General features: G+C 43.6%; 1 protein-coding gene across 5 annotated transcripts in view; it reads left to right on the top strand.

The window, feature by feature from the left end:
* Positions 1 to 26,827, top strand: part of LOC125016930 (vacuolar protein sorting-associated protein 13B-like) — a 302,660-nt gene that overhangs the window by 180,317 nt on the left and 95,516 nt on the right. For all 5 annotated transcript variants that reach the window (XM_047599702.1, XM_047599699.1, XM_047599703.1 and 2 more), the window contains exons 32-34: positions 9,724 to 9,927; positions 15,015 to 15,141; positions 16,474 to 16,617. In XM_047599702.1, coding sequence (XP_047455658.1) covers positions 9,724 to 9,927; positions 15,015 to 15,141; positions 16,474 to 16,617 — 475 coding nt within the window. The remainder of the gene's footprint in view (positions 1 to 9,723; positions 9,928 to 15,014; positions 15,142 to 16,473; positions 16,618 to 26,827) is intronic.

Consider the following 26,827-nt stretch of genomic DNA (forward strand, 5'->3'; position numbering starts at 1 on the left):
TAATGATGAGGAGCCGGTGTTTAAAGCATCATTGTCCCCCCTCGTAATAATTTTCCATCTACTCTTCTAACAACTACGAAGGAATTTCTGAAAAAAAAGGAGGAAGAAGTTTGAAAGGAATTTTTGAAGCCTTCACATTATGTGCAGGGCTGTAATGGGTTCATATTGTTAGGATTTTGAAAGTCACTCAAGTTTTTTTTTTTTTTTAGGGAGCAGAAGGCTCAGTTCAAGGATTGGAGGGGAGGGGGGGGGGGAATCCAGCTGAGAGGCACATGTTGGAAGAGCAGTACATCGCAATCTTAAAACACAAACACGCATACCTGCCATGTCCGCTGTTTATGTGTCGCTAAAAATAATAAGTAAGAACACTCTAATAATATACATCAGTTCAAGTTACCAAAAAAAAAAAATTAGCTTCAAAGATACAGTGACGACACATTAAACCCTATCCTTTGTTTACTCTAGTCCAAAATGCTTTTTTACCATGAATCCACGTTTCTCTCTTATTGATTCATTTGTTACCCACCCCACCCAACCGTTTTCGCTCCGCGTCCAACAGTGCAGCGCTCCAAGTTGGAGTCACAAGATATTTGAAACACAAGAACGTTCAATTGCCCTCCTCCCCTCCACCAAATTGCCAAGTCGTGTCACAGGATGTTTTGAAGCTTTTCCTACTTTCTCCTCACTTTTCTTTCTTTCTTTTCTTTGCTGCCCAGTCCTCTTTACAGAAAACTCCCTCCCATCTCCCGTTTCTCCCCCCCCCACCCCCCCGATGTGCCTTCTCCCCCTCCGCTAATCTCCCCTCTTCTCTGCAGGATGTTGTCGAACATTTTCTACATCTGCCCTCTCCTGTTCTTCACTTCCCAACTTTTTTTATTCGGGGCTCCTCGTTTCTCCCTCTCTCGTCTGTCTCTCTCTGGTCAGCTCACAGGATGCTGTAGAGCATTTCCTGCCACCAGGGTTACAGGAAAGAGGCAGAGCACAGCCCCGTTTGATGTGCCATCTCCTCTAATTCTTTACACCTGGGCTGTTTTCTGCACAGACTCTCTGCTCAACAGAAGCACTGCTTGTTCCCCTCGTTCTGTTCTTCCTTCCTTTTTTTTTTTTTTTTTTTTTTAGCCCCAACTCAACTTCTCACTGTTTTCCCGTAGCTTCTTACAACACTGCATGCTTTAACATGAGGGGGGGTTTTCTTTCTACGGGGGGTATAAACTCCCTTCCACACACAGAGGGAGGGTTGGCGTGTTAGCGTTATGTCTTTCTCATCTCTCAGTCCCTCCTAATAAAACCAAGGCGCAGTCCAGCTCCGCACTGAGCATGATCTATTTAGCATGTTTTTGATTTTTAACCTCCACCCCTCCTTACTACTTCTTTTATTATTTGTGCCTCTCTTTTTTTTTTTTTTTTTCTTTGTCTTTTTCCCATTAAACACGCTCAGCGCCTGCAGCTGTTTGGATGTTGGTCAGAAGTTTTCGGCATTGTGTTGTTTGAATGCCATATTTTCACAGCGCTGCCTGTTTAGAGTTGCGGTTTGTCAGGAGTCTGGCCTGCAGGGGCCACTTCCTCCTCACTGTTCTGGAAGTAACTGTACCAAAACACTGACTGGCAAGAGAGGAAAGGGGAGAAAGGAACACGTTATTAGGAGAGGTAGAGGAGAGTTTAAAGCACTAAAAGACGAAGGAATGATTTTAGCCGTAATTGCGAGCAAAGGATGAGAGATGAGGTGCCGCACGAAAAATTTCACGATTGCCGGAATTAAATCTTTCCACTCGATCTCCTTCACGGCCGCTCTTCTCCCATCTTGTGGGTTCTCGCTTGCGCACGGTGCGTCTTCCCTGTTGGAACGAGCCGCGTTGCCAACAGACAGGAACTGCTCATCTCAGGGCTGATTCCTAGAGAACGCTGTCATCGCAACGTGACGACTCCCAGATGAGGCTGATTAAACGCAGCCTTTATTCCACTTTTAATCTCCTGCAGTTCCCTGAGATCATTACAGCAACCTGTTGGCCGCCGGTTCGTAGGGGGAGCTCATCTTTTCTCGCGTGTCACTTGTGTCTGTGCTTACATTTGTTTTTGTTTTTTTTTCCTGTTTAAGCGTAATTTCAGATCACTTCATCAAACTGAAGTTTTTCTGGAAAGCCGAGCCGTGTGACTCTTTATTGTATTTATCAACGCGGGCCGCGTTAACCTTTTCTTCTCTTCTCGTGCGTCCACTGCAGCATCAGTAGTAGCATTAGATAAGCACAGAAGTTCACTCGCCTCACATGATTTCCTCAGTTAGAGGGGAAAAGGGGGAAATCTCCCATATAGAAATGTCACTTTGTATAAATACACTTGGAGGTCTGGATGAATTCGAGATCCGCTTCACAATTATAAACACTGGCTCCGCAGTCATTCACAGAGGAGGAAGAATTAGCTGATGTAGGAAGCATGTGTGCCCCAGATTATTGTAATTATTTTATGCTGTTTTTCCTTGCTGACATGAAAGTATTTGAACACTATCTCACGAGAAAGTGCTCGTAGCCTTGGAGTCCTGGGAAGCACCGGGGACTTTTTAATCCGCACTCATATTCTCAAAGTCCGACCTGTCCCCGCTTTTAAGCTCGTGATTTAGACATAAGTTTTTAATACCATTACGTGAAAAGCTTCCAGCAGCAAGTTGTTGTATTGTGTTTCATTTCTGCCTTTTTTGTTTGTTGGAACCAAAATTTGAATTAGAACAAAATGTTTTCTAAGGTCGAGGGAAAAAAAAAACGTCTATGAGAAAGACCTACTGTTTTAGCTATCCAATTACATGTTTGTTCAGGCCGTCTGTTTAACCTGTAGCATACGTTAACCTAATCAAATATGGCCATCGCTTCCCCGGCTTTGTTTAGGAAAGTTTTTATTCTTTATCCAAGGAAGGATAGTTCCTTGATATGTAATCTCGCTGCTTTAAACATTTGTCAGAATTCAATAATTGTTGTAAACAACGCGTAATCAACTTCAAAGTGCTCTGCCAAAGACCCTCATTCTCGCAGATAAAAATGAGCATCTTCAAAAAAAATACACGCAACCCGCCTGTGTGTGTGTGTGTGTGTGTGTATACTAATGTGAACCAGCTTGGCAATAGTGAACCGCTTAATCAATATCAAGTGGAAAAAACAGTAGTGGTTCATGCTGTTGGATCCATAAAATGAGCCTAATTTTACAGCTCCATAAAACACTCTCCTTGCCGGAGCACGGATTGAACAATTTATGTGCAGGAGTAAATCACGAGGAATGTTCTGAAGGCAACAACCATCCCGGGCTCATATCATAGAGGAAATATGTGTTGCATGTGAACCTCGCGCATTAATGGATAACGTTTGTAGTCGTGCCAGATAATTTATTTTCTGTTTGTTTGTTGACAGTTCTAAGATTTCCCAACCAAAAAAAGGAACATGGAACGTCACTCCGTGTATCTTGACAGTCTAGACAACATGTCAGATGCAGCTGAACTCCTTTCAGCACAGATCTGTGACACACTTTAGGCTTTGTCAATCACACCAGCGAACGCTCGGCGTGCGTTGCCAGGGACATGGGAAAAGATTATTTTCCTTTAATTAGTGTAAAAGTTGCATTAACTTGATGAAATGACTGCACTCCAGATCCTTGGCTTCCCCCGCCGCGATCCCAACTGCAGCCAGTTATGAATAATCTATTCCACGCATGTGTGTAGCGATTAATTAAAGATAAGGCCTCTCAAATTAGAAGGGCGATGGGATTACATCATTGTGAAATTGCTTGGTGGGGACACAAATCTGGTTTCAATCAGAGGCCTGAGGAAGTCGGCGAGGCATTCCCTTCGCACCTCGGCATGAGGGACCCACTGCTAGAACTCCGTCTGACATGTTTTATAAAAGCAATCTTATGTCCATTGTGAGAGCAGGAGGAAGCATGTCGAATCTGTTACTGCTAACAGAGGAAGTGATTTCACAAGCACCGGCCCACTCAGTTTTATGGGAAAATGGTAGCTTTGTCCCGTGGTGACGCACACACGGAGACACACAGATGACTCGCTGTAATCCTCAGCAGCGGCGGACTCAAGTGCATACAATATGTTGTGGAAGAAGATCTATGACAAACCGATGCGCGCACACAAACCTGTCAGTGATTTTCGGCAGCCGCCGCCGCAGCTTCAGTTGTTCTCGAACGATGATCCAAGGTTCCCTTTTTTTCGGTAGATCCTTTGCAGATGTATCTACTGTATGAAGGAATCCAATGAGGAGTCGGTGCCCTTAAAATGCCGGTGAATTACTGTCTCTGTTATCCAGGAATGTTCCATGCTTAGAGCTACATGCGAGCAGAAGCGAAGAGAAGAGCACGGCTAAAGCTAAACAGACTGAGCTGTGTCTTTGTCTGTGTGTGTGTGTGTGTGTGTGTGTGCACGCGCCTGTGTAAGTCGAAGCAGAACAGAAGCCGTGGGGATGAGGACGACATGTGTGCATTTCAATAAATGGCCCTCGCGGTGCTATTAGCCGGGACGAACTGCAGAGTACTTCAGACTGAAACTGTGAGTTCGGAGTTGCAACATTCTGACAGATGCGAGGCCAGCGAGATGCGAAATATACGACTTCGAAAACACTTTTTGATATAATGTGTTAATAAATGAGTCAGTCGCCAACATGTGATTGTAGGACGCTGCGTGTTTTCGCTGCACAGTGAATCACAGGATCTATCGAAAGATTAGCAGCTTAATCTGTACAGACGCTGGCACGTGTGAATTCTCTGAAATACGCATCTGCTGAAGCCAAATGAAATATCTGTTCAGTCGCACATGGCTTTTTTTTTTTTTTTTTTTTTTTTTGCTGCAACATGGAGGTCTGATGCAAGAAACACATTTGGAATTAGCGCACGATGAACCTATAAATTAAAACTGGCCAGACTGACATCTTCAGCGGGGGCCGTCATGGGGAGCACATGTTACCCGGTGTCTTCACAGCTTACGCAGGCCGTGTTTATAACAATATAACTTCTGTGACATGTGAACTGCAAGGGAGATGAATGACTCCTGTAATAAAGATACGCTGAAACGGTGCACGCCATGTGATTGTAAAGTGAGCCGTCGTCCCTCGCTATCGCGCGCCGCCGTTGTGCGTTTCTGATATAATTGTTCGACTGCGAGTGTCTTTAAAGTGCAATCAGCCTAATGGATAACAGGCTTCTGTTGGGAGCAGAGCTGCAGGGCTAAAAAAAAGGAATAGATTATTAAGTTTTCTTTCATGGGAACTGGTCAAACATCGAAGGCAACAGTTTCTGTTTATAGTGTTTTGTGCCAGTTAGAAAAAAAAAATCAGCTATAAATTGGAATTTCGGTCCTTGGTAAGTACCTTGTTATTTCCAGGTATGACATATTTATTATGGAGTATTGCTGCAGCTTTGTTGGCTCGACTGTTTTGTTGGTTTTGTGTTTGACTCCTGTTTAAAAAAAAAAAAGAAAAGCTCCAGTCATCAAAAATCATTTTAGTAGCAGTCGCATTAAAGTCTCAACGTGACTGGCTCTTATATTCTGCTGACTCGCCTTGTTCCACGACATCATTTTCCCTCCCTCTCGCTCCTAGAGCTGCTCTGCATTCTAATTCGGAGCCTTAATTACTATAATTGTTAGATGCAAATTAACAGCAATTGGACTTGACTGGGGTCATAAATCCACAGCTCAGAAGTTGCCGAATTTCTGGCAATCCGGAGCGGACCACCGTAGACAGGGGTGCTTAACTTACTAAGTAATTGCAAGTTTCATGAATCATAATGCTTATGAATTCCCCCTCGGCGCGCACGCGGGCCCAGTGGGACTCCGCTCTAAGCCTCTGGGAGTCGCGGCGGGGCTGCTCGAGAAGCCACCGTGCAGCTTTTGGCTTCCCTACAACGAGAAATACCACGGAGGAGCTCCTGGGTGCTAATGGGGTTCGGCTAATAACGTTTGGAGCCACGGTGAAAGAATATGAAACCTCAGTCGAGCAGTTTCTTTTCAGAATTTATGGATGAGTGAATCTGCTGGTTCTCACCAAAATGCTTTGCCGCTCGGATGTCACTTTAACGTTTGAAAGAGTTGTTGAGGGTCGAGTGTAATGACACAGCGAGAGATGCGGCAGTTGCGTTTGTGGTGGCGCGTTCCTTTCAGTTTGAATACACGGTAGTGGGACTCTGGGCGCACTTGTGAAAACGGAGAAAGTTGAAGCACAAAGCTAATTTATCTCGACTGGATCGGATTAAGGCCGTGATTTCAGTGAGATTTCTGCGGAGTTCGTTCTGTCAGGCGAGTGGAAGCAGAGGGCTTCACCTCTCATTCGCGTGTTCGCATCTACCTACGCCCGCGCCTCTGCTGAACATGTACGCAGACGTGTATTGCATGTGATTTTTTTGGGGGAAACGGAGTGAAAAACAGGTCTGAGGTTGCAGGTTCAGGTTGCGGGTTTTTTTCAGAGTGACGAGATCCAGAAGCCAGGCAGCGCTTGGGTATAACCCCGGCGCTTCCTGGCCCGCTGGCCTGGGGCCCGAGGATGGGGGTGATCGAGTGGAAAGCGGTGGGTAGAAAGCGAATGGAGTTCGAGGGAGGACAGTGGGGGAGAGCGTTTAAAGCCGCGAGCCGCAACGCAGCCTGCCCCACAGGATCCTCGAAAAAGAGGCTTCCACACAACCCGTCGCTCCCACACTCCTACCATCGGGCCCGGAGCCTCAACCAGATCCTGCTGTGGTTTGTTTTACAACCTTGAACCGCATTTAGCCTTCAAACCCTCAGCGTGGTAATCAGGATCCTCCAAGATTCCACTTTCAACCAAACTTTTCACTTATTTACCCACTGGCTCTGTTTAATATGGTTCGTCAGCCATGTAAGACTCTGTATATATATTTCACTTGTTTTTCTTACTCTTCACTCTTTCCTATCATTCAAGTTTTGGATGTTGCTTCGAAACCGGTCTGCAGCAGGGAAGCAAAATCCCTCACTGGTTGCTCCTAATACCTCTGTGGCATGCAGCGGCAGCGCGTGTTTGCGTTAGCTTTGTTGCTGTTTATCTTTATGTACATATGCATTAGCTAATGTGTGTATTCACTGGTGTGTTCTATAATAATCCCATTGCCAATCTGGCACGCAGTCCCGAATCTACTCCCCGTTACGCACTCGGTCCTCCCGCAAGAACACAAACCATGACTGATGCTCTGCCCGGCACATGAATAGGCCCGGAGAACGCTAAACAGAGGAACGTAACAAGCAATTAATTGTCCATTTGTATAACGCTGACCGAACGTCTTATGTTCAAAGGCACGTGGAACATCATTATTTGTTCTCGGTGATGGAGTACCAGTAAATCGCTCCATCCGAGCCCTGCATATGTTGGATGCGTAACGCTGCCATGTCTTTGCTATTTTGTCTGCTGTTTCTCACTGGAGGGCTCGAATTGGGTGGAGGGTTTGACTCGGAGCCATAATAGCGCTGGATCGGGGCCCTCATATTTCAGCTCTGATGCGAAATCGGCCCAGTGGCTTTTCGGACTCAAATTGGGTTTAAATTGTGTCAGGAGAGGGGAGAAATGTTTTTTAAAATAATAGCTACGAACGCTGTGAAACAGAACATTCTTACTGCAGAGCTTTTGATCCGTTTTTATAAATAGCAGAATTTAGTCGTAAAAAATAATGTTTCTGTGGTCTTTTCCTGCAATTAAAATAAGGTTGGCGAAGGAACAAGGGCAAAGCTAAGTACTTGTGTTTGAGAAAAAAAAAAAAAAATCTCTCTCCCTCTCTCCCCTCCCTGCCTTCTTCATCTGTGAAAGTATGTCATTTATGACTTGTTATTTTCATTTTGCTCCATATTTTCCACGCGGCAGTGGCAGGCAGATGTCTGATAATAGCATGTGAGACCCGGCAGAAGGGAAGGGTGTGTTCCACCTGCCCCGCTCTGTATGTTTTTAGTTCGTCCATGTATATGGTGGGCAGAGCGAGTGCCGTGCTTTCCCAAGGCGTTCTCTGATTCCTCTTGGCCAGGCGGTGTGGTCTTCACATGACCAATCAAATATGTCAAACCGCCAGTGTTTTCCCCCCACATGTACAACAAGAAAATCTGGCTTCAATTATTATTGCACCCCAAGGGGAACTTCCAAAATTCCTCCCCTCCTCATTTGTCAGAAATGAAGCTCTCTCGTTTCCTGCGATTTGCTGAAATATGTCTTTTGATATTAAATCACACCGGTTTCCACCGGCTGCATGACCAAGACAAATGTTTATCATATTTATTTATGTCATTGGAGATGACCCTGCAGCTCAGCAATGCAGGGACTTGGCTGCGGACTCCCGTGTTATGGTGATTATGAGTAAGAGAGTCTCCTAAATAAGCTGAAGTAAAGAGATAATTTGGAAAGCATATGAGGTAACTGTGGTTTGTTTAATGTGAAAAATACAGTTTAGGGTTGGGGAGGGTGATGGAGGTACTGTTACAAAAGCACTAATGAATCTAGACTGACACATCCCACCCAAATCTCGTGGAGCTCTTGGTTTGATTTATATTATACTCTGTTGATAAATGTGGTTCCAAATGTTGATTAAGGATCTGTTTCACTTGTTTGTATGTCAACAAATCCAGCTAAACCCAGTTATGCACCTCTGATCTCTCATTGCCATTGTTTTTGTACTTGGTGCTTATTGTCATAACATCACGCTCTGGTAGAGACCTCTCCAGTGTGGCTAGAGGAGGGAAACGCTATATGAAAATTGCCATTGACGTTGCCGAAACAAATAAAACTACTCATGCTGCTGCTACATCTGTAGCCATTTTAAGCCCCTTATTTATACCATTTAAGCTCTCATTTGAATTCACCAGCACAAATAAACATATCATAACGAAGCGAGAGCCCTGATGTCATATGCAGATGTTGAATTTTGATTATTCCTTTTGCCTCGTGAATTCGTCAGGATCTTGTCTCTCAAAAGGCAAAATAGATGACATCACTTTTTCTTGGCGCGGGAGGGGATAGACTTTGCTCACTTGACTGCGGCGGCTCAGCTGCAACGCTGCCCGCTCCTGACATATCTCTACATCTCTTCTACCATGTTACAGTTTGTGTACTCTGTAGAAATCCTGTGTTTCTGGAGACAGAAATAGAAAGGGGAAAGGCAATAAGAACCAGTCACAGTATCCAGACTACTACTGTGCCGTCCAGGCCAGGGTTTAAGCAATGTTTACTGCCAATGATAAGCTGGCATAAATCAGAACTTTATAAAAGGCAAATGATTTCACCTGAGGCCTGCGGGGTTATTTATCTGAGGTCTGGCTGTACAAGAGGCTTTGATTTAGCCATAAATCATCCTGGAAGAAACATGTGCTACTTAACCACTGAGAAGGCAGAGGGAAGAAGTCAGTAGTGGTTAGGGCGTGTTGCCAGGACATCTTTACTGGTTCAGTATAACAGACTACCTGGCGTAGTCCTAGAGCCATGTACTTCGTTGTAATTGACCATATAAAATAGAGCCTGACCCAATGTGCCTGCTATAACAATAAATAAAAACCTATTCATGTTGTTGTTTTTTTTTTACATTTAGTTTAGCTAGAATTAGGCACCTGCTTGTTGAATGAGAGTTGTACACTACATTACAAGACACGTTACACAGCATTACACAACTAAAATTAAAAACATGTTAACTTTCTGAATTTCCAAAGCGCAAACGGAGCTAATTTCAGTCCGACTCACTCTTTTCTGTCTTCCTCTTTAGACGTGCGTTGAACCTTGGCGTCCTGCGCGATCCAGGTTCAGAAGTGGAGGACCGTCAGTATCAGATCGACCTCCAGTCCATCAACATCGGAACCGCTCAGTGGGAGCAGCTCAAGCCGGAAAAAGAGGGAATCAAAGGAGGTGTGTCGGCGGAGAGCGAGCGCAGCTCCCAGAACCCGGCCCTCGAGTGGAACATGGCGAGCAGGTCAGCATCGCCCTTGGATATTTACGAATAAGTCTAGTTCACTATTACATTTCTGTATGTAATTAGATCCCAATGTACAGTATGTACCAGATGCGTCTGTTCTCTTTTATAGCACTGAAAAATAAGTATTTTATCATTTTTAGCCATGTTACTTGGGACTCTGGGATGTCACTGATTCAGATTGAAACATCCCAGATAATATTAGATGCATATTAATACGTCTAACTCAGCTGATTGTTTGACTTGTGCCATTAACTTCCATGACCCCTAGATATGCACAAAAAAACTCTTTCAAATATCGCTTTTACACTCGTATGAGGCAGTTTTTCAGACGAATCAATGTGAAAGTTTATCGTAAAAGTTCAATGAAACCACTTTTTCCGCATTTCTTGGTCACTGGCGATAATACAAGGGGTCATGTGACCAGTTCATTTGGAGTCCATCTTCCTCAAAGTGAATTTAAGAGAATTATCACGAGACTTTACAAGAGTTACAGCTCATTCGCAGAACAACTTTCAATTGAAACGTGTACAAAGCGTAACTGTACTTTATGAAAATTTCAGAAATTTTATTTAGCACAAAACAGTAATGCATAGGTCTTCAACAGGAAGAACGCAGATGTTGAAATTAAAAAAAATATATATATATTTGATCCCGTGTATTATTTAAATATCTTAAAATTGAATGCAAAATGACAATAATAATGTATATACAGTAGGAAGGGGGTCTCTGCTTAATCTCTCATCCGTTTGGGGTCCTTGGCCTGAAAAACGTTGAAGACCTCTGCTGTAATGGAAACACAGCTAATGTCTCCATGGATTGGCACAAACCTTTGTACAGCCGAACACACATTAGCATTTATCTCAAATAATCATTATGTCTTTTAGTGCAGGCTTACGCACAATGGTGCCTTTGTTTTATCAATATTAGTATATTATTACAAAGCACGTCAAAGCAATGTCACGAATCATAAATTTACTCCAGACTCAGATAGGGAATCTCAAGTTATTCTTCCAGGTCAGCCAGTTTTTTAAAATAGATGCAGTGTGTGCCGAACAGACCGAAACACACGCTAAAATTATGAGCTGTCAGATGACAAAATTATAGATGGATGGATGGATTTTGATCTGTGAGTCTGCTGAACAGCTTCCAGGTGCCTCCAATCAGGACCCGAGCCCAGCACCAGACCGGTACAAGTTATGCTGTAAAGTCAGATGTACATTGCAAACGCACGGCTTTGTTATTGTTTTCATTAGTCACTGGAACTCGTTTATATCTTATTCTCTAGCTTTTTTTTTTCTCATCAGTCACTTCGTATCATCGGTCTTGATGTGGGAGCACCATATAGTTATTGAGTTAGCTCCGTATCACGGAGCCTCTCCATGCGCAGTCATAATTACAAATCCTGTCATTTTTTTATAGACTCGGGAGCTAAAACAAGCACGACTCTAACAGCCTGTTTGGCCCCGCATCCTTTTTTTTCCACTCATGTTTTGAGAGGGAGCAGTCCCAAAAATCACAAGAATCACAGGCAACGACTCCAGATTTGTTCCCTGTCAACTAAAAATAAGCCTCGTGGAAGAATGCAGTGCAAAATCAACACGGCCTGATTGAGACTGAGCGCTCTCAGGTCATCAGGGCTTGGAGAGATGCCGGCTGAGAAACGCACACCTTTCACGCGCGGCCATTGCGCGAGCAGTCATGCATGCTCATTAGGAACCCTGATATTTTCTGTAGTGTGTGTCTTACACACTTGCATGCATGCAACATGATAATATTTGGAGTCCTGCCAGGAAAAGAGAGGCCGCCGCTTCGCTGGCGTTACTGATGCTAAGCCCTCAGCTCTCAGACCTGCAATAAGACAGTTAGTTGTGGGAGCCAGTCATGACTTATTTACTGTGGAGCCTGTTCTTGTAGTTTCTTCTCGCTTTAAGGGACTCGCTACTGTAGAGTTTCTCATAAATGTAAACAGTGCCCAAAAGACACTTTAAAAGTCAATCAAAGTTCGCTAGTTGCTCAACCTCTTCTCGGTTTTAGCAAGTATCTTATAATTGAGGCAATGGGAAGAATTAAAAACGTCTTTATTTTTGGATTAAGTGGAGCTTTTTAAGTATTGACCATGTACAGCAAAATTCTCTTAAGGGCAGTAAAGGCCTGTTGTAAAGAAAAAAAAAGGCCTTTTAGGTAGCGGACGTGGACCTCCTTGAAAGTCTTAAAGTTTTACTACTGAGTCAGAGACGCTTGTATTAGCAGAGGACTCCTGAACCTCCGCTCCTGTCACATTATTTTTCTCTTCCAACAATATGTCTCTCTGTTGATGAAAACAGGGCTGTGAGGGGGCTAGTGCCAAATCCAGATGGTCAGAAAGGCCAATGAGGTGAGATTTTGGGCTCACACTTTGGGCTCCAGGCATTGCTGAAGGCCTGTCTTTAGGCGTGCTGTATCTGCAGGTCTGGATTTCCATTCAGACCTTGATTACAGGGTGAACTAACATGTAGCTTTGCAGTTACTTTTGTACTTAATGATTGATACTCACTGTTAAAGTGCAGAATGACACGTACTAAATCTCCAATGCTGCTTTGACAGTAACATGTTGATAGTCAGAGGGCTTCGACGCGAAGGCCACGTTTACACGGATCTTCATGTGACTGGAGCCGAACCCTTTTGAATCCAGGTCCCAGGGTGAAAAGGAAAAATTAACATAATATACATAAATAAATAAATAAATAATAAATCTAATATCAGCCCTTCTTGGGGGACTACGTCACCACTATGATGAGCGTAAAAGGATTATGGTATGTTTGTATACGGCATGCGAGGTCGATACGCTTGCTCCGCCTCGTCTTCTTTTTTTTTCTTTTTTTTGGCTGAGGTCTCTAGCAGAAACAGCGCCACGCATAGGCCTGATTTATGTACCACAGCTTTTCTACAACTAGATGCAGTTTTGCAATGGATTGACATTTACAGAAAAACACTTGAAATGATGCCAAGGAAAACTGGGTTGTTTTCGTACGTGTGGACGTGGCCTAAAGCAGCATCAAACCATAGCAGTGAATCATAATCGCAAACGTCAGGCTCTGTTATTGTTTTCATTAGTCACTGGAACCCATTTATTTTTTTTTTGTTTTACCTTTTTATGTATCATCAGTTGTTTTTTTTTTTGTTTTTTTGAGATTTCGTCATCACTCACTGTTCTGATGTTTCATCTCACCTCCTTTCAGTTCTATTAATTTACACGAATTTACAGAAGTGTGCCTCTGTGTAGCCACTGAGAACGTCAAACATCCAGTCGTTGTCGACGTCTTTGAATCTCACCCCGAATCAGAACACGTTCAGCCTCCAAAGAAATCATTCTAGGTGGCTGTGGTTGCCTTCTCTTTCCCCTCTCTTCTTTGCCGTAGCAGGAAGAGCACTGGAGGCTCATTTGGAAAATGGGCTTTGCTGTACTGCACTGTGCTGCAAACCAAGTCATAACCGAACATGTGATTCCGGCTGTTCCAACGCGCTGAAGGAAGGGGAGTCAAGTTCACAGCTTTACTTGTCTGCTGCAATCACTCGCAGAAATACACCACTCTGCTCGTAACAAGCTTTGACACACGCGACTTCCAAAGTTCACACCTTTCCCTTATTCCTTACATTGATACCCCCCGCTCCCTCTTTCTCCAGCCTCACACTCGTGGCGTGTTCACTCCGCTGCTTTTTTTGGGTTCAGTTCCAGTAGTTGCGGATCGTACAGTGGCCTCAGTTTGCTTCCTGAGGTTTTGTGAGGAAATTCCAGCGCCATGGATCCACTGACAGGATCTGTCCTCGTCAGAGTTTGTAGTTCCTGGCTAGGAAAGACCCCGTGTCAGGGAGCTGTGAACCTCTCCCCCCCCGTCGCCCCTCCTGTCAGCCACCCAGCGAAGGCCTCTCCTTTTGTCCGTGCCACTGAAATTCCCACTTACTGATCACACTGTATAGCGCTGAATGAAAGAAAAGCCACCCCTGCCAGTTCTCTAGGCTAGTCCGAGGCTCCCATATTACTGGTAAACCGAGCCTCTCGCCTCGTAGCCTTAGCTGGTGAATGATAGCACCTGTCCCATGCAACGAGACGCTCATTGTTTCTATCCCTGTCTGAGGGGAGATTAGCTAATGCCAATTGGCCTCACAGATCATTTCACCTCTGAATTAGGCCTCCCTCAAACTCCATACACAAAGAAATGTGTCAGATAATAATCCCTTAAGGGCACTGGTAATGCACATTTGTGTAGCACAGGCGAATGTGATATTGGTTCTGGTTAAGTACTGTACTCGGGGCCACCTAGAAACTGGCCGCTTTTATAATCCTGCCCAACTATAAATATTGGAAGCTGCGCTGCTTGATTGTTTTAATAGCAGCAGATGTGGCAATTAACACCACCTTATAAAGCCCACTTGTGTATTTGTTTTACTGCTAACAAATGTTCCCACAAATATGACTTGATTGTGGGAATGAACATTAGTGAAATGGAGACAGTTGATACGAGAAGGTCTGAGCTTGATCTTGTGTATACAATTAAGGAGTGTTCCCAATTGAGACTTGTCAAATAACGTCTCACTCTGTCTCCGTACCGTGTTGGACCAGAAAGGCTCGGTTATGGAAATGTTTTACAGATCAGCCCGGCAAGAGAAAATCAATATTGAAGTCTCTCTCTCTTTTTTTTTTTTTTTTTTTCGACTTAAGCTTTATATTGAACTGGTTTGAATTTGAAAAGCCAGAACATGTTTGAATTGTGTGTCTGCCTGTCAGCGAAGGGCGCAACAATAGCCCGGTTGTGCACATTTTGCGGTTTCGACTGTGTTGTGTTGACTTGTCATTCCGAGGCAGATGAGACAAACCTATGATGTTTTTACAACTGGTAACCATAACAAGTTATTAGTAAATAAAGAGTGGGCAGTAGTAGTGGATAAGTGGCTCTTGTGCTCACTCTCACTGTTGCTGTTTGATGCTACGTCGACACCGGGAGACTTTAGACTTTAATAGAATTATATTAGGTTTCAGTAGATGCTTGTTCTTATAAAGTTAAGACAAACATATGCAATCTGACTCATTGTGTTTGTGTCTGCAGCATCAGGAGGCAACAGGAGCGTCGGGCCATCCTGACACCAATCCTAACCGACTTCTCCGTTCGAGTGACTGCCGCCCCAGCCATCATCTTCAGCAAGAGCCTCTCCCCCGACAGTGGTCAGACAGAGGTCCGTGTGTGCATGTTCATTTCCATTAACTGTGACTGTGTTGAGTCAAAGTAAAAATGTCAAAAAGTGACACTATCTGTGTTTTTAATCTTTATTTGTAACGACAGCTGCTCCCGAGGATGCAGGATTTTTCTTACACGAGGGTTTTCCGCAGAATTCGTCAGCGCTTGCATATTTTTCTTCTTCAGCTGCTTCGTAGGAGATTGCTCGCTACTTACGCCGACTTCTTGCGACCTCTGACCGTGACCTGTTACAGCCATGATTAGAACCATTACTCTCACAATCCGTTTTTCATATGAAAATAGACATTGATTATGTGAGATGTCAAAAGTATTTACATTTTGCCCTTAACTTACAGTAACTTACTCATTAGGAATCCCTCGGCTAGTCCACCGTGTAATGGAGGTTTTTGACCTCCAGAGTTCAAACCTCTCTGCTTATACAGCTGATGTTTTCTGGCGCTGCTCTCTGAGACTTCCTGCTCCTTTGATGCCTCGTCCGACCACGCTAACGTGCCCCTTGACAATGTGTAACAGCTAATCCATAGTTTGCACTGAGACACACTCACAAAATATGATTTGTGTAACTCCCTTTAGACGTGTGGAGCCAGGAAGAATAACACAAACAATACAGGGCTTTGAACTCGGTGGTGTAGAATAATTTCTATATTAAAATTCTTATTCTGATGTTAGTAGATTAATGCGTGTCTACCACACAAATATAACCTTAGTGAATTATTAATATACAGTGTGTATTATAATCAACGTCTACAATGTAGATCTTAGATTTTCATCTTCCCCTTCGACTATTATTATAATCTTACTTATACTTGGACCGTGTGTTAAAATCACTGCTACTGCTAGAACAGCTACTACTAATAATAATGATAACAATTAACCCTAATGTAATATATAATATGAATCTAAATGAGGGGAAAACACAATGGATACTCCAAGGATTGAGATTCCTTTTTGGTTTTAAACAGTGAAACTGAATAAATTATGTTTACACAGCAGTGTCCAATACCATTGTGTGTGGTTACTGTAGGTCAGGCCCATGTGTATTCAGTCCAAGCCACCATGTTAGTGAGTAATATCCTATCAGATGGAGCCCCCAGACCGAGGTTTGAACTGCTGGCTGTGGGCGGGACCCTTGAGAGGACAGAGGGAAGAGCGGAAAGAGGGGCCGACTTTTCCAAGAGACCGAGACAGAGAGGAGATAGAAAGTAAAAAATTAAGATAGAGAAAGCAGCAGTTGTGCTGTAGAGAGCCATGTGTTTCCTGCTCACTATTGACTGTTCCCTGTTTTACCCCTTGTCCCTTGTCTCTCTAGGAGGTGGTGGTGTGTGGCCACTCTCTGGAGGTGAATGTGACCAGCAGCCTGGATTTCTACCTCAGTATCGCCCAGGTGCAGCTCCTTCAGCAGCTTCTCAGAGACAACATGGTGGGCATGGATGCTCCCGAGAAAAGTGCCGAGGTGCGTGCTGTAATCACAAATATATGGGTATTCATCATAGTGGTCTAAGATGGAGGCCAAGGACCCCTAAACTGATGGAGAGATTAAATACAGACCCCCCTACCTACTATATGTGTTCTATATTAAACTCTGCCTAGTGCTCTTTATAAATATACATTGTTACTATCATCATTTTGCATTCAATATTAATAATCAAGCACATATTTTGTCACCCCATGCCATGTGACACCTCTGTAGCCATTTATTTTTTATGTGCAAGACCAAATAATCCTTCAATCAGCCATCATACCCCATCTCGCTCCTGCTGATCTTGATTGTCTTTTCCATTTTTATCTATGGGATCTTGAAAAGGGTCTCCCTCACACATCCGCTCGAGTCAAGAGTGAAACTTGTTTTCAGTAAAAGCCACGCTGGAATTCATGGCAGCAGAATGATTGTCTTTCTTTTGGCATGGAAGAAATAATTCAGCACCACTAGTCACTGTTTGTTCTTGGCAGCTCCGTTTGTGGACAGTCCTTGTTGACCAGATCCATATTCTTGCAGCTGCAGCCTCAGCCTCTCTTCACTAGATGGCTTATACCCTCTGCCACATAAAATAAATACCCCGACTGTTGTTCTAAATCACCCAACACTCTGTGAAAAAGTGTCCTTTCCTCATAATGTTTTCTGCACTCATGTTAAAAGTTGTCATTTTCACTCTTGGACCCGTGGTTAGTTTTGAATACAAGCAAAGGCGGAGACTACAAATCTCAGCTGAAACAGCTTATATTTCTGGAAGAACAACAGATTTTTTTTTGAAGCTCGGCCCCAGAGACACAGAGAGCATTAACGCGATTGTTATTCCCACCATGGTCCTAATTCAAACAACTAGAGATGAGGTTGAAAATCTCCAAAGTGCTCTTGCAAAGCTCCATGCGTGAGGACACACAGTAAAATGAGATCGAGCTCATTCGAACAGGCTGCTAGCTGTACAAATGAATTGTGCTGTATTCCAAGTTATATATTTACACACTCGCATATCACACCTTGGTCCCAAGATTACTTCTCTTGTTGATGTAAGTAATGACTGGTTATGTTTTACGCGCAACCGCAGCTTAACATAAATCTATTTCCTAGTCAGGCAAAGTTATGCAAGTTTCGCTCAAAAATCCTTCAAAACCGTTTTCCCGATACTGTGCCCCTAACTATCGCCCCTGACTATTTTGGGTGAATCCAACACATTTAAATATTTACTCACTCAGAGCAAGGCATTTCTCTAATGTGGCCTTAGTTTACTGTGCTGTGCTTAGCTACAGCTTTCAGGGCCCTTCCTATTGTTTACAAGATAGGGAGCTCCCAGGCGCCATTTGCCCCGTCTGACCGCTTAATGAAGCTTTCTAATGGAACACAATATAAAAATATTTACCAGCTGTGGTGAAGATGGGAGTCATACATAAAGGAAAGGGGACAGGGGAGAGAAGAAGAGAGGGGGGGATGTGATGAAATGAACCGAGCTGAGAAAGTGATTTTGCTGTTATCTCCTCTCGGATTCTTTTTTGGGAGGGTACGTGTAGCGAGAGCGTCAGATGACTCAAGTCCCAAAAAGGCTTCTGTAACATGATGTAGGCGTCTCTGGAAAAGAGAAAAAAAAAAAAAAAAAGTGGAAAAACTTGAGATATCTATCAGGGTTTCACTCTGTAATCACACCAACAGTTTACAGTCACACATCGTGGATTAAAACACTGTTCGAGAAACAACTGAGGGAACAGCGTGAAGTGTGAAGATATCCTCTTCTTTATTTGAATTTGATTTTGTCATTCACGCAGTTTTGACCTCGGGAGGTGCCGGCTGTGCATCTGGTCTTGATTTGGGTGATCTCTGAACCCTCACCCCTGACTTGTAATGATTCATGGCTTGATTCTGTTCAGGGGCAGCGTAACTGCTGCCGAGGGTTCATCCAGGTTTAAGGCAGGACGGGAATCTTCAGCAGCTCTTTGGAGCTGTGTTGGCAACAGTTTGAAAATTAACCCAAAACAAAAGCATAAAAGCCATTTAAGAACTGAAATTGGATTTATCTTTCTTTGACGTTTCTTTCTCAATGCACCATAAACCATGCATCTCTTTTCTAACTTTGCCAGCGATACTTTTTGTCTCACATACACTCTCAGACCTTCCACTAGGATTCCAATTTTCTATGCATCCATGCTGAGCAGCCCCATCTGGAGGAGCTGGGGATTCAGAGGATTGCTCAAGAAAACTGAGACAGTAGCTGCAAGGGGTTATGCTTTTTTTCCCAGACTTTTTTTTTTTTTTTTTTTTTTTTTTTATATTTTTATAAGGATGTGTATGTTTTGTGCAAAACATGACATCTGTATGTTATTGCTGCCTAGAGTTAGAGTAGGTGACATTGAGGTGTGAGATGAAATGTGTAATATAATGTTCAGCCATAACAATTAAGAACATACAATATAGTCATGTTTATTTATTTATTTATTTATTTTTAATTTGGTGACAATCATTGGGCGCTGTGCTTTTGCTCTTGAATCTCCCATATTAGTTTACGGCGCATTATGTTCCTCGCTAATTGGGTTTTATAGTAGTGACATTATAGAACGTAACACTGTCATTAACACTGAGGTCAGTCCCCGTGTCTTCACCTCTGTACAGCTGCAGAGCACGGAGGTTGCTCCGAGTAAATGTGGTCTGGCTTTGACGTTTTTGGACACTCTGTAAAAGTATTTGTACCTCCATCTATCTCGGTGTCGTAAGTCTTTTGGCAGCCGCCTCTGTCCGGCTGCTTGGCCCCCACTGCGAGGGAGGTTAGTATGACTAAGACATGGTCTGAATCCCATTTCACAAGCTGCAGAGCCCTCTAGTGGTGCGTTCAAATGACGGTGTGGTGTGATTCCGTGCTCCGTCGCCAGCTGCTGGGGTTCACAGACCGCTCTGCCAGGATCCTGTCTACCCCCTGTTAACACGCTAAAAACATTGTATCAGATATTATCAGAAGTATCTACCCTGAAATTGCTGAGTGTGTGTTTGGATCTGCTTAATGCATTTGATATACTCACAATAGACTAACTGGATAGAATAAAACAGATGATTGCCCATCCCCTGCTAACGGGTTACAAATAATAATAATAATGAAGTTCAGATGTATTTCCATTGCGAGTTTCCAGAATAGTCAGATTATAATCAGAATCTGTATTTGAAGCATGGGTCTGTTGGGTTCTTTGTTTTGCTTTTTTTGTTCTTTTTTTTTTTTTTTTTTAATCCCACCTTCAGTGATGATATTTATAGAACTGAACAGATTTATTTGTATTTCCGTTATACAACCTGTTCAAAGGATTCGGTTAGAAACATGTCACGGAATTCAAGCATCTGGTGTTTTTTTTTTTTTGTTGTTTGTGTTTCTGTAAAGAATCTCCGCTCCCACAGTCTGCACTGTCCCCAGCTAGAGTTTAAATTAAACACTGGGCTTTAGTCACTCTCTCTTATTTCCAAATCCTTTCCTCACATTTTATTTTCTTTATTTTTTCACATGATGTTTGTCTTGAACAGATTCTCCACAACAGGCACTGTTTTCAAACAGTTCCCATTACCCCTCACAGCTGTGTTTTATTGTCTGGGTTAATGAATTTGTTTTGTAGGGGCTTTTTGGTTCCTTGGCAGTGGTGAGCCAAGACGGGCGCGTGGGCAATATGATTTCAGTCACTGCTAGACGCTGGGCTGCGCCCTCCTAGACGCGCTCTTATTAAGACCCCTCGTACGTGGAGATGATCGATTGTAATTTCTTGTGCGATCTGTCCACAGTTACCATAGCAGCTTTCACGAGTGCAAAAGGATTTCTGAGGACACCGCGCGCTTACGTGTTGCTCTTCAGATCCCCGCATGTTGGTTGGATGTTTATCGCAGCATTAGCTGTTGCTCAGTCACAGTTGGAGTTGCTCTCGGTGTTTCTGGTTGACGTTAATGATGATAAAGTGGGGCTGAGTTCAGATCAGGCAGCTCTCAGGAGCAGGAGGTACCACAGCCAGGGAGCTATGAATAGATGGTCGAAGCGGTTTCTGGGACTTATCTCCCAGCTATGTCATCAGCAGTGTCACCGAGCAACGCAAAAATTCCTACCATCACACATGCTCACACACACACACACACACTCACACACATGGTCCCCACATTCTCTGCGTGGTAACCGCCTGCAGCCTCTGTTGGGGAGCCAGGTCTGTAATACTTCTTTATGACCAAACAGCTGACCTACATGTCAGCTGACTTTATTTGTTCTTATTGGCATCGTCATCTCGGTGTCATGCAGTTGCGACGGTGATAGGCACCCAGATTATTAACGCAACGTCTCAACAAAATGTTGGGGTATATCTTTAAAGTTGCATCCGTTATCATATATGTTGTTGTGTTTGTATCACACACACACACACACACACACACACACACACACACACACACACACACATGCAGAGACCCATGTGCTCGTACCACTGTGTGAGAGGAAAATACCCTCTGGTACAGGGGAAGTCCCGCTTGGCTTCATCCTCCACCTCATCCTGGGATGATTACACGCATGGGAAACAGGGCTTTAGACTTCCTCCAACACTCATGCACACAAACACACACACTAATGCCAATGCACATGTAAGCATGGTAAGACAGCGCTCCGTTCAGAAGGTATCAGGCATCACCGGAACTTCTGAATTACAGATTTTTAGTAAACGCACATGTGTACAAACTTCCTTATCTCTATTTCTTTTCGTTTTGTTTTTTTTATTTTACATTATGTTGACATTCAGCACTGCTTTCCCTCTCAATCTCATTCATCTTTTAACCTTCACCCGACTCCTTTTCTCGTTTCCCTTTGATGACTCTCCCCTCTTCTTTTTTTCTTTCTCCCCATGCTCTTTGTCTTCCCTCGCTCATTCCCTCTTCCCCCGCTCGCAGGATTAGCACAGCTCCTGGTTGGAAAAGTGTTGGCCCTTCCAGAGCTCGTCTTGATAGCGGGGAGGGTTGCTCCTCCGGCGACAGATAGAGTTTGACAGTCTGTAGATGTTGATATTACCGTAGTGTTACATCTGTGTAGTCTTAAATGTCCGACCTGAGGAGAGACACAGGCTGCTCTCTCAAGTAAAGTTGGACTAATACAGCACTTTACACGAGGCTCGATTGCCAAGGAAGATAAATCGCTGCGAGAAGTGAATTTACAGTAGGCACAAACATGCTGGTCGGTAGCTGGTTTGGTTTGTCAGTGGGTTTGGACGGCAGTTTAAAGTTATTAGTGGGTAAGAGACTGTGCTTACACTCCTATTTATCTGTAGGAGCATTTTTCTACAAATCATCCACTGAACCACACTCGGCATTGGCTAAATGTGTTGGGACAGTGATGGTTTTTCCCTTGGTATGAAGTTAACTACTAAATAAAAATACAAATTTTTCAATGCATTGTTCTTTTAGTGCTTTAAACCTTTTCAAGGTTCTGTAGTTCAGTCGACAGCCAGGAAATAAAACCTCACATGTCTCTGTCCTAACTACATTGGATGTTTGGTTTTAGATAAATTGAGTAATAAAACTTAATTTTTCATTTCTGTTTTTTTTTTTTTTTCTACTTCGGTCTTCAATACAAAAATGATTCACTGTGGGAACAAGAGCGCTCGGTGACCTGTTCCGCTCTCTTGTATAACAATTTAGCTCTCGTTCATGTAGGAGTATTGGCTGGATGTCAAAAGCATGAACGGCGGCCTATCTAAGCCACGGTGTTGTTGACAAGCTTGGCTCTGTAAGCGACCTGGGGCTGAATCCTCGTCTGTGTATGTTTAAAGTAAACCATTTCCAAGGCCGCTCCTCTCTGTGATGAGTGTTTCATATTGTCTCGTAGCTGTTGAGCTTTGAGAACTGAAGTTTCTCCCTTGACCTCCAGTCTGTTTGAGGACAGTGAGGTGTCAAAGGAGCTTTCGCGTTGTCCCCTGGCCAATAGAAATAAGGAGACTGGATCAGACGAGGGTGAGAGCCTAAAAGTATGGAAAAGAAACAGAGTGGACGGCTCGAGAGAGCGCCGCCAAATGACGACGATGAGTCAAGAGATTAAAGGAGAGTTACGCAAAGATGAGACATGACCCAGTGAGAAAAAGGCTGCGATTCCTGGTTCTGTCCGGAGCATTTCTCCGTAAATGTGGGAGCTGATGTTCCAGAGAGGTCGGCTCTTAACCAGTCGACCTGGCCATTAACCCTCTCTGAGGGCCAGATTCTTTTCACCCTGACCTCTTCCCATTCTGCTTAGCACTATTTTCATTCGCCCTGTTGCTGCTGAGAGGAATAATAAATAAAGCTCGCGGTGCAGCCATCTCCGTTTTCCATTTTGGCTGCCTTACATCTGTAAAGTAAGTGTCGTTGTCTTGGCTTATCTTAAACATACATATTTTCACAGCCAATGATCATCTCGCTGCCCCCCGTTTGTTATGAAACCATATCTTTTTTTCTATGTGTCACTGACCCTCCTGTGTGAATCAACTGCTAATTGACAGCCAGTCATAACAACTCACCTTCCCTGTTTAGCCCCCCCACCACCACCACCACCACCACCACCACCACCAACCAGCCTCCTTCTCAAAGCATAACCGTGGCACATTCTCAAATTGGCCCCTTGGAAACTCAATCTATTTGAGATCAGTAGCAGCTGAATTTGCTCCCTCCTCAATCGGTTTTGGCGAAATTGGCGTGAAAACTCCAGATAAAATCACCAAGGTTGAAATTTTGTTAGAGGAAACAAACGGTGCCTTTGAGCGGAGGCGGGAGGCCCCCGCGGTGAACCCTGGGATCGGGTGACCGCTCAGGTGAGCGGGAGTCAGGAGCGCCCTCCTCCTCCTCCCTCCTCTGCCTGCGAGGGAAACAGGGTCACACACCCAGGGGACTAGTAAAAGCAGGGCACACCAGGCCAAACTCACAGAGACACACATGTACGCGACATAGTAGACGCTGTTCGGTGAAAAAACACCGAATTTTTGTCTGAAGAGGTGAAAAGAGGAAACACGTTTTTCTTCTACACCTGTATAAGCAAGATTGCACCTAGAATAACAGGTGATGGAGAGTATTGGGTGACTTGAATCGTGTAGTGCTGGATACTTCCTCACCCTTCTTTTCCATAGAGTTCAGTTCTGTTGCTCGCGTTACACTAAATATTTACCTAAAAACAAAATAATTTCAGGCTTTTGAAGGTTTTCCATGGTTTATTTTCTTCTACAAGAAGAGGAGACCTTAAGTGTCTCCACTACTCCTCACATATCCCAAGTCTTAGAACAGCCCCTTTTCAAAAAATGTGTTCTCTATAAAGTGCTACAACAGGAGGAAGAGAAGTGTATACGTGATAATGTGTGTGTTTAAAGTAAAGCGGTGTCGAGTTATCATGTCAGGTGTTCTTTCCATTTCACCCTCTCCTTCTGAATCCCTCTGTGCAGCCAGTTTATCGTATTTTTAAACATTTAAATTGTTACTTTCTCACTAAATGTCCGCTTGAACTGTGTGTTTGTAGCTTAGACAGGGCGTGATGTATCTTAACCTCCTTATGCACCGCGTCCTCATGTGGGGATGTTACGTTTTGGGTTTGTGGCAGCTTCTTCTGCTTCATTTAAACCTCATGTCCTCTTAACTGGATACTAGTTGGTGTAAAAACATTTCAGCGAATTACTTCTACAGCAAAAGTGACAAAAGTCCGCTTTACTTACTTTTCTAGTTTAATGTGACACGCAAACGTAACAGATTCTATCAGTAGTAACGAGCTGTCACTTCGCTAATTAGCAAATACTCGTTTGAGGACATTGGGAATTCATTATTTGCAATTATATATGTTATAATATACAGTGAAATAATCTCTGTGTCCACATATCAGGACATAATTTTGGCCAAAAACTACTTCCTGGTCAAAGATGATGCTTAGTTTTTATAGTTTTTAGGTCCTACTATTCCCAATGACCTCAGAGAAATGAAAAATGCCAAAGTGAAGCTCAGGTCTCAGGAGGTTAAGGTAATTTTTGGTCCTGAGCTTTTATTTCCTCCACTGGTTTGTCCACTGTTCATGTCTCTTTGTTTGCATCATTCTTTGTTGAGAGGGAGAAATAACAGATACTAATTAATTAATTCAATTCAATTCAGTTTTATTTATATAGCGCCAATAACAATACAAATCATCTCAAGACGCTTCACAAAAACCAGCCTGCATCCTTCTCTTCTAATTCTAATTGAGGTCTGCGTAGACAGTAGGTCAGGATTGTTCTTGTTGTTCTTCGTGCCGAGCCGACAGTCTGGTCTGCTCACGTCAGCTCAGTCCTCAGCAGACAACCTGGGACTCTCCTGTCACGCTCGGCCCATAACAAACTCCATCAGCCTCATTGTCTGAACTACCAAGCAGGATGAGGCCTGTGAATACAGTGTAAAAGCTAGAAATGTAAAGTTAAAAGCCTGGGTGAGCGTTTTCACTGTGAAGGCTTCTCCACAGATATACTTTGCTTTACCCACATTATAAAAACAGTGATGAAACTCATTTCACATCTCAGCCACAGACACTTTCATGCCGCTTTTCACACACTACTGTCTCCATCAAGCCCACCTCTGTCTTGCAGGGACTCGTGGTATGTGTTAAAAAAAACAAAAAAACTGAAGCCTATATATTATATTAGAAAGTTACCCCCCTACACAAATCTCAAAAATAAATAGGGATGGTGACAGCTAATGAGAGCCAGTTGTTCAGCGCTCCATTCCCATGCAAAAAAAAAAAAAAAAAAGAAAGAAGAAAGGACAAAGGAAAGAGAGACTGATGAACGTTCTGCTGCTATGGGGACCAAGATCCCAGCAATTAAGACAGGACCCCAGGGTGCCTCTGCCTTTCATTCACTTTTTCACTTTTTTCTAATCACATGTTTCCCCCATCTGGCCTTCATCTCGGTGTGATCAGTTACCATATAAAATGTGAGGAGCGCTGGGTGCAGTTGTTTAGCCGTGTAGGAGAGGGAGTTAATGTAGATGTTTTTATACCACACACACACACACACACACACACACACAAAGGCTGTTTGTTCATTTATCAGCCGTGTTCATTCTGCCAAGTACTCCATCTAGCTTTAAAATGCCTGTGTTTTCACTCTCCCTATTTTGTTTAACATATGATTGATACCTTGTTTATCATTAATGATGGAAGCGTTCGGGATGAAATCCGTTCAGCAGCATCTCATTCCCGCCAAGAGATTATGTCGGATGAGTCGAGGAAGCCTGTGTATCATTTCTGAATACTTGCATCATGACAGGTCGGCCACTTTTCCCCTTTATTTGTTTTTACTAACACAGTTGTGGTGTTAATCTCGAAAGTGTTTCTTCGGGTATTTTTGAACACTTCCTCCGGTGAGTAATGCAACTGCAAAGCATCCTGCTTATACAACAGCCTGTGTTATTGTAGCGACATGGGATAATTCTGGTGTGTCCTCACGATCACCCCTAACCTAAGCGTCGGGTTTGATTGGTGGATCTGAATCAGGGTTTTGGTTTTAGGTTGGTGGATCTGTTGAGGACGGCTGAAGCAATAAGTCTCCTGTCGAGCTTTAAGGGTGGCGTCTGTCAAACCTTTTAAATCATCCTAGATTGCCGGAGATTATGAGCGGGGGTATGGTGGGTTTGGCGCGCGTCTCCGAGGAGTCACACTGGGAAAGGCCTCCGTTTTAAATGAACGTCTCGCGCACACCACTGCAGCCTGCAGATTGTCAGCGCTGTGGATGCTGTTGGTTTACCAAACACTGGCAATCTGCCCTCTATTTGTGACTGAATGTTTGTAAGCAAACTAATGCCATGTGTCTGGGAGAAAACCGGTTTTGAAATACTATCAATTAAAAATTCTCAGGATTTGACTGCCACATCTCACAGAGCTGGAAGCTCCTCTAAACCCGGGAAGTAGCTTAAATCTGAAGACTTTTCATCTTTTTTCATGTTCCTCTCTTTAGACCAGCCATCCCCCCCACTTCTCCTCCTGTAGGTCTCTCTGGGTGGAAAAGCGTTTCCAACTGACCCAGCGTTTTAGGAATGTCAACATGCATAAATTATCTCTGTCACCCCTGTGTTTGCTTTCCACGTGGCATCAGGAGAAGATTCTGACATTATTACTCTAATTCTCTCCACACGCATAAGTCGGAGAAAGAAGAGATGCTTAAGCAGAGAGAACAAAAAAATGTTTTCCCTGTTTAAC

This window comes from Mugil cephalus, chromosome 11 (assembly GCF_022458985.1).
Source record: "Mugil cephalus isolate CIBA_MC_2020 chromosome 11, CIBA_Mcephalus_1.1, whole genome shotgun sequence".
In the NCBI taxonomy this organism is placed as follows: Eukaryota; Metazoa; Chordata; class Actinopteri; order Mugiliformes; family Mugilidae; genus Mugil; species Mugil cephalus.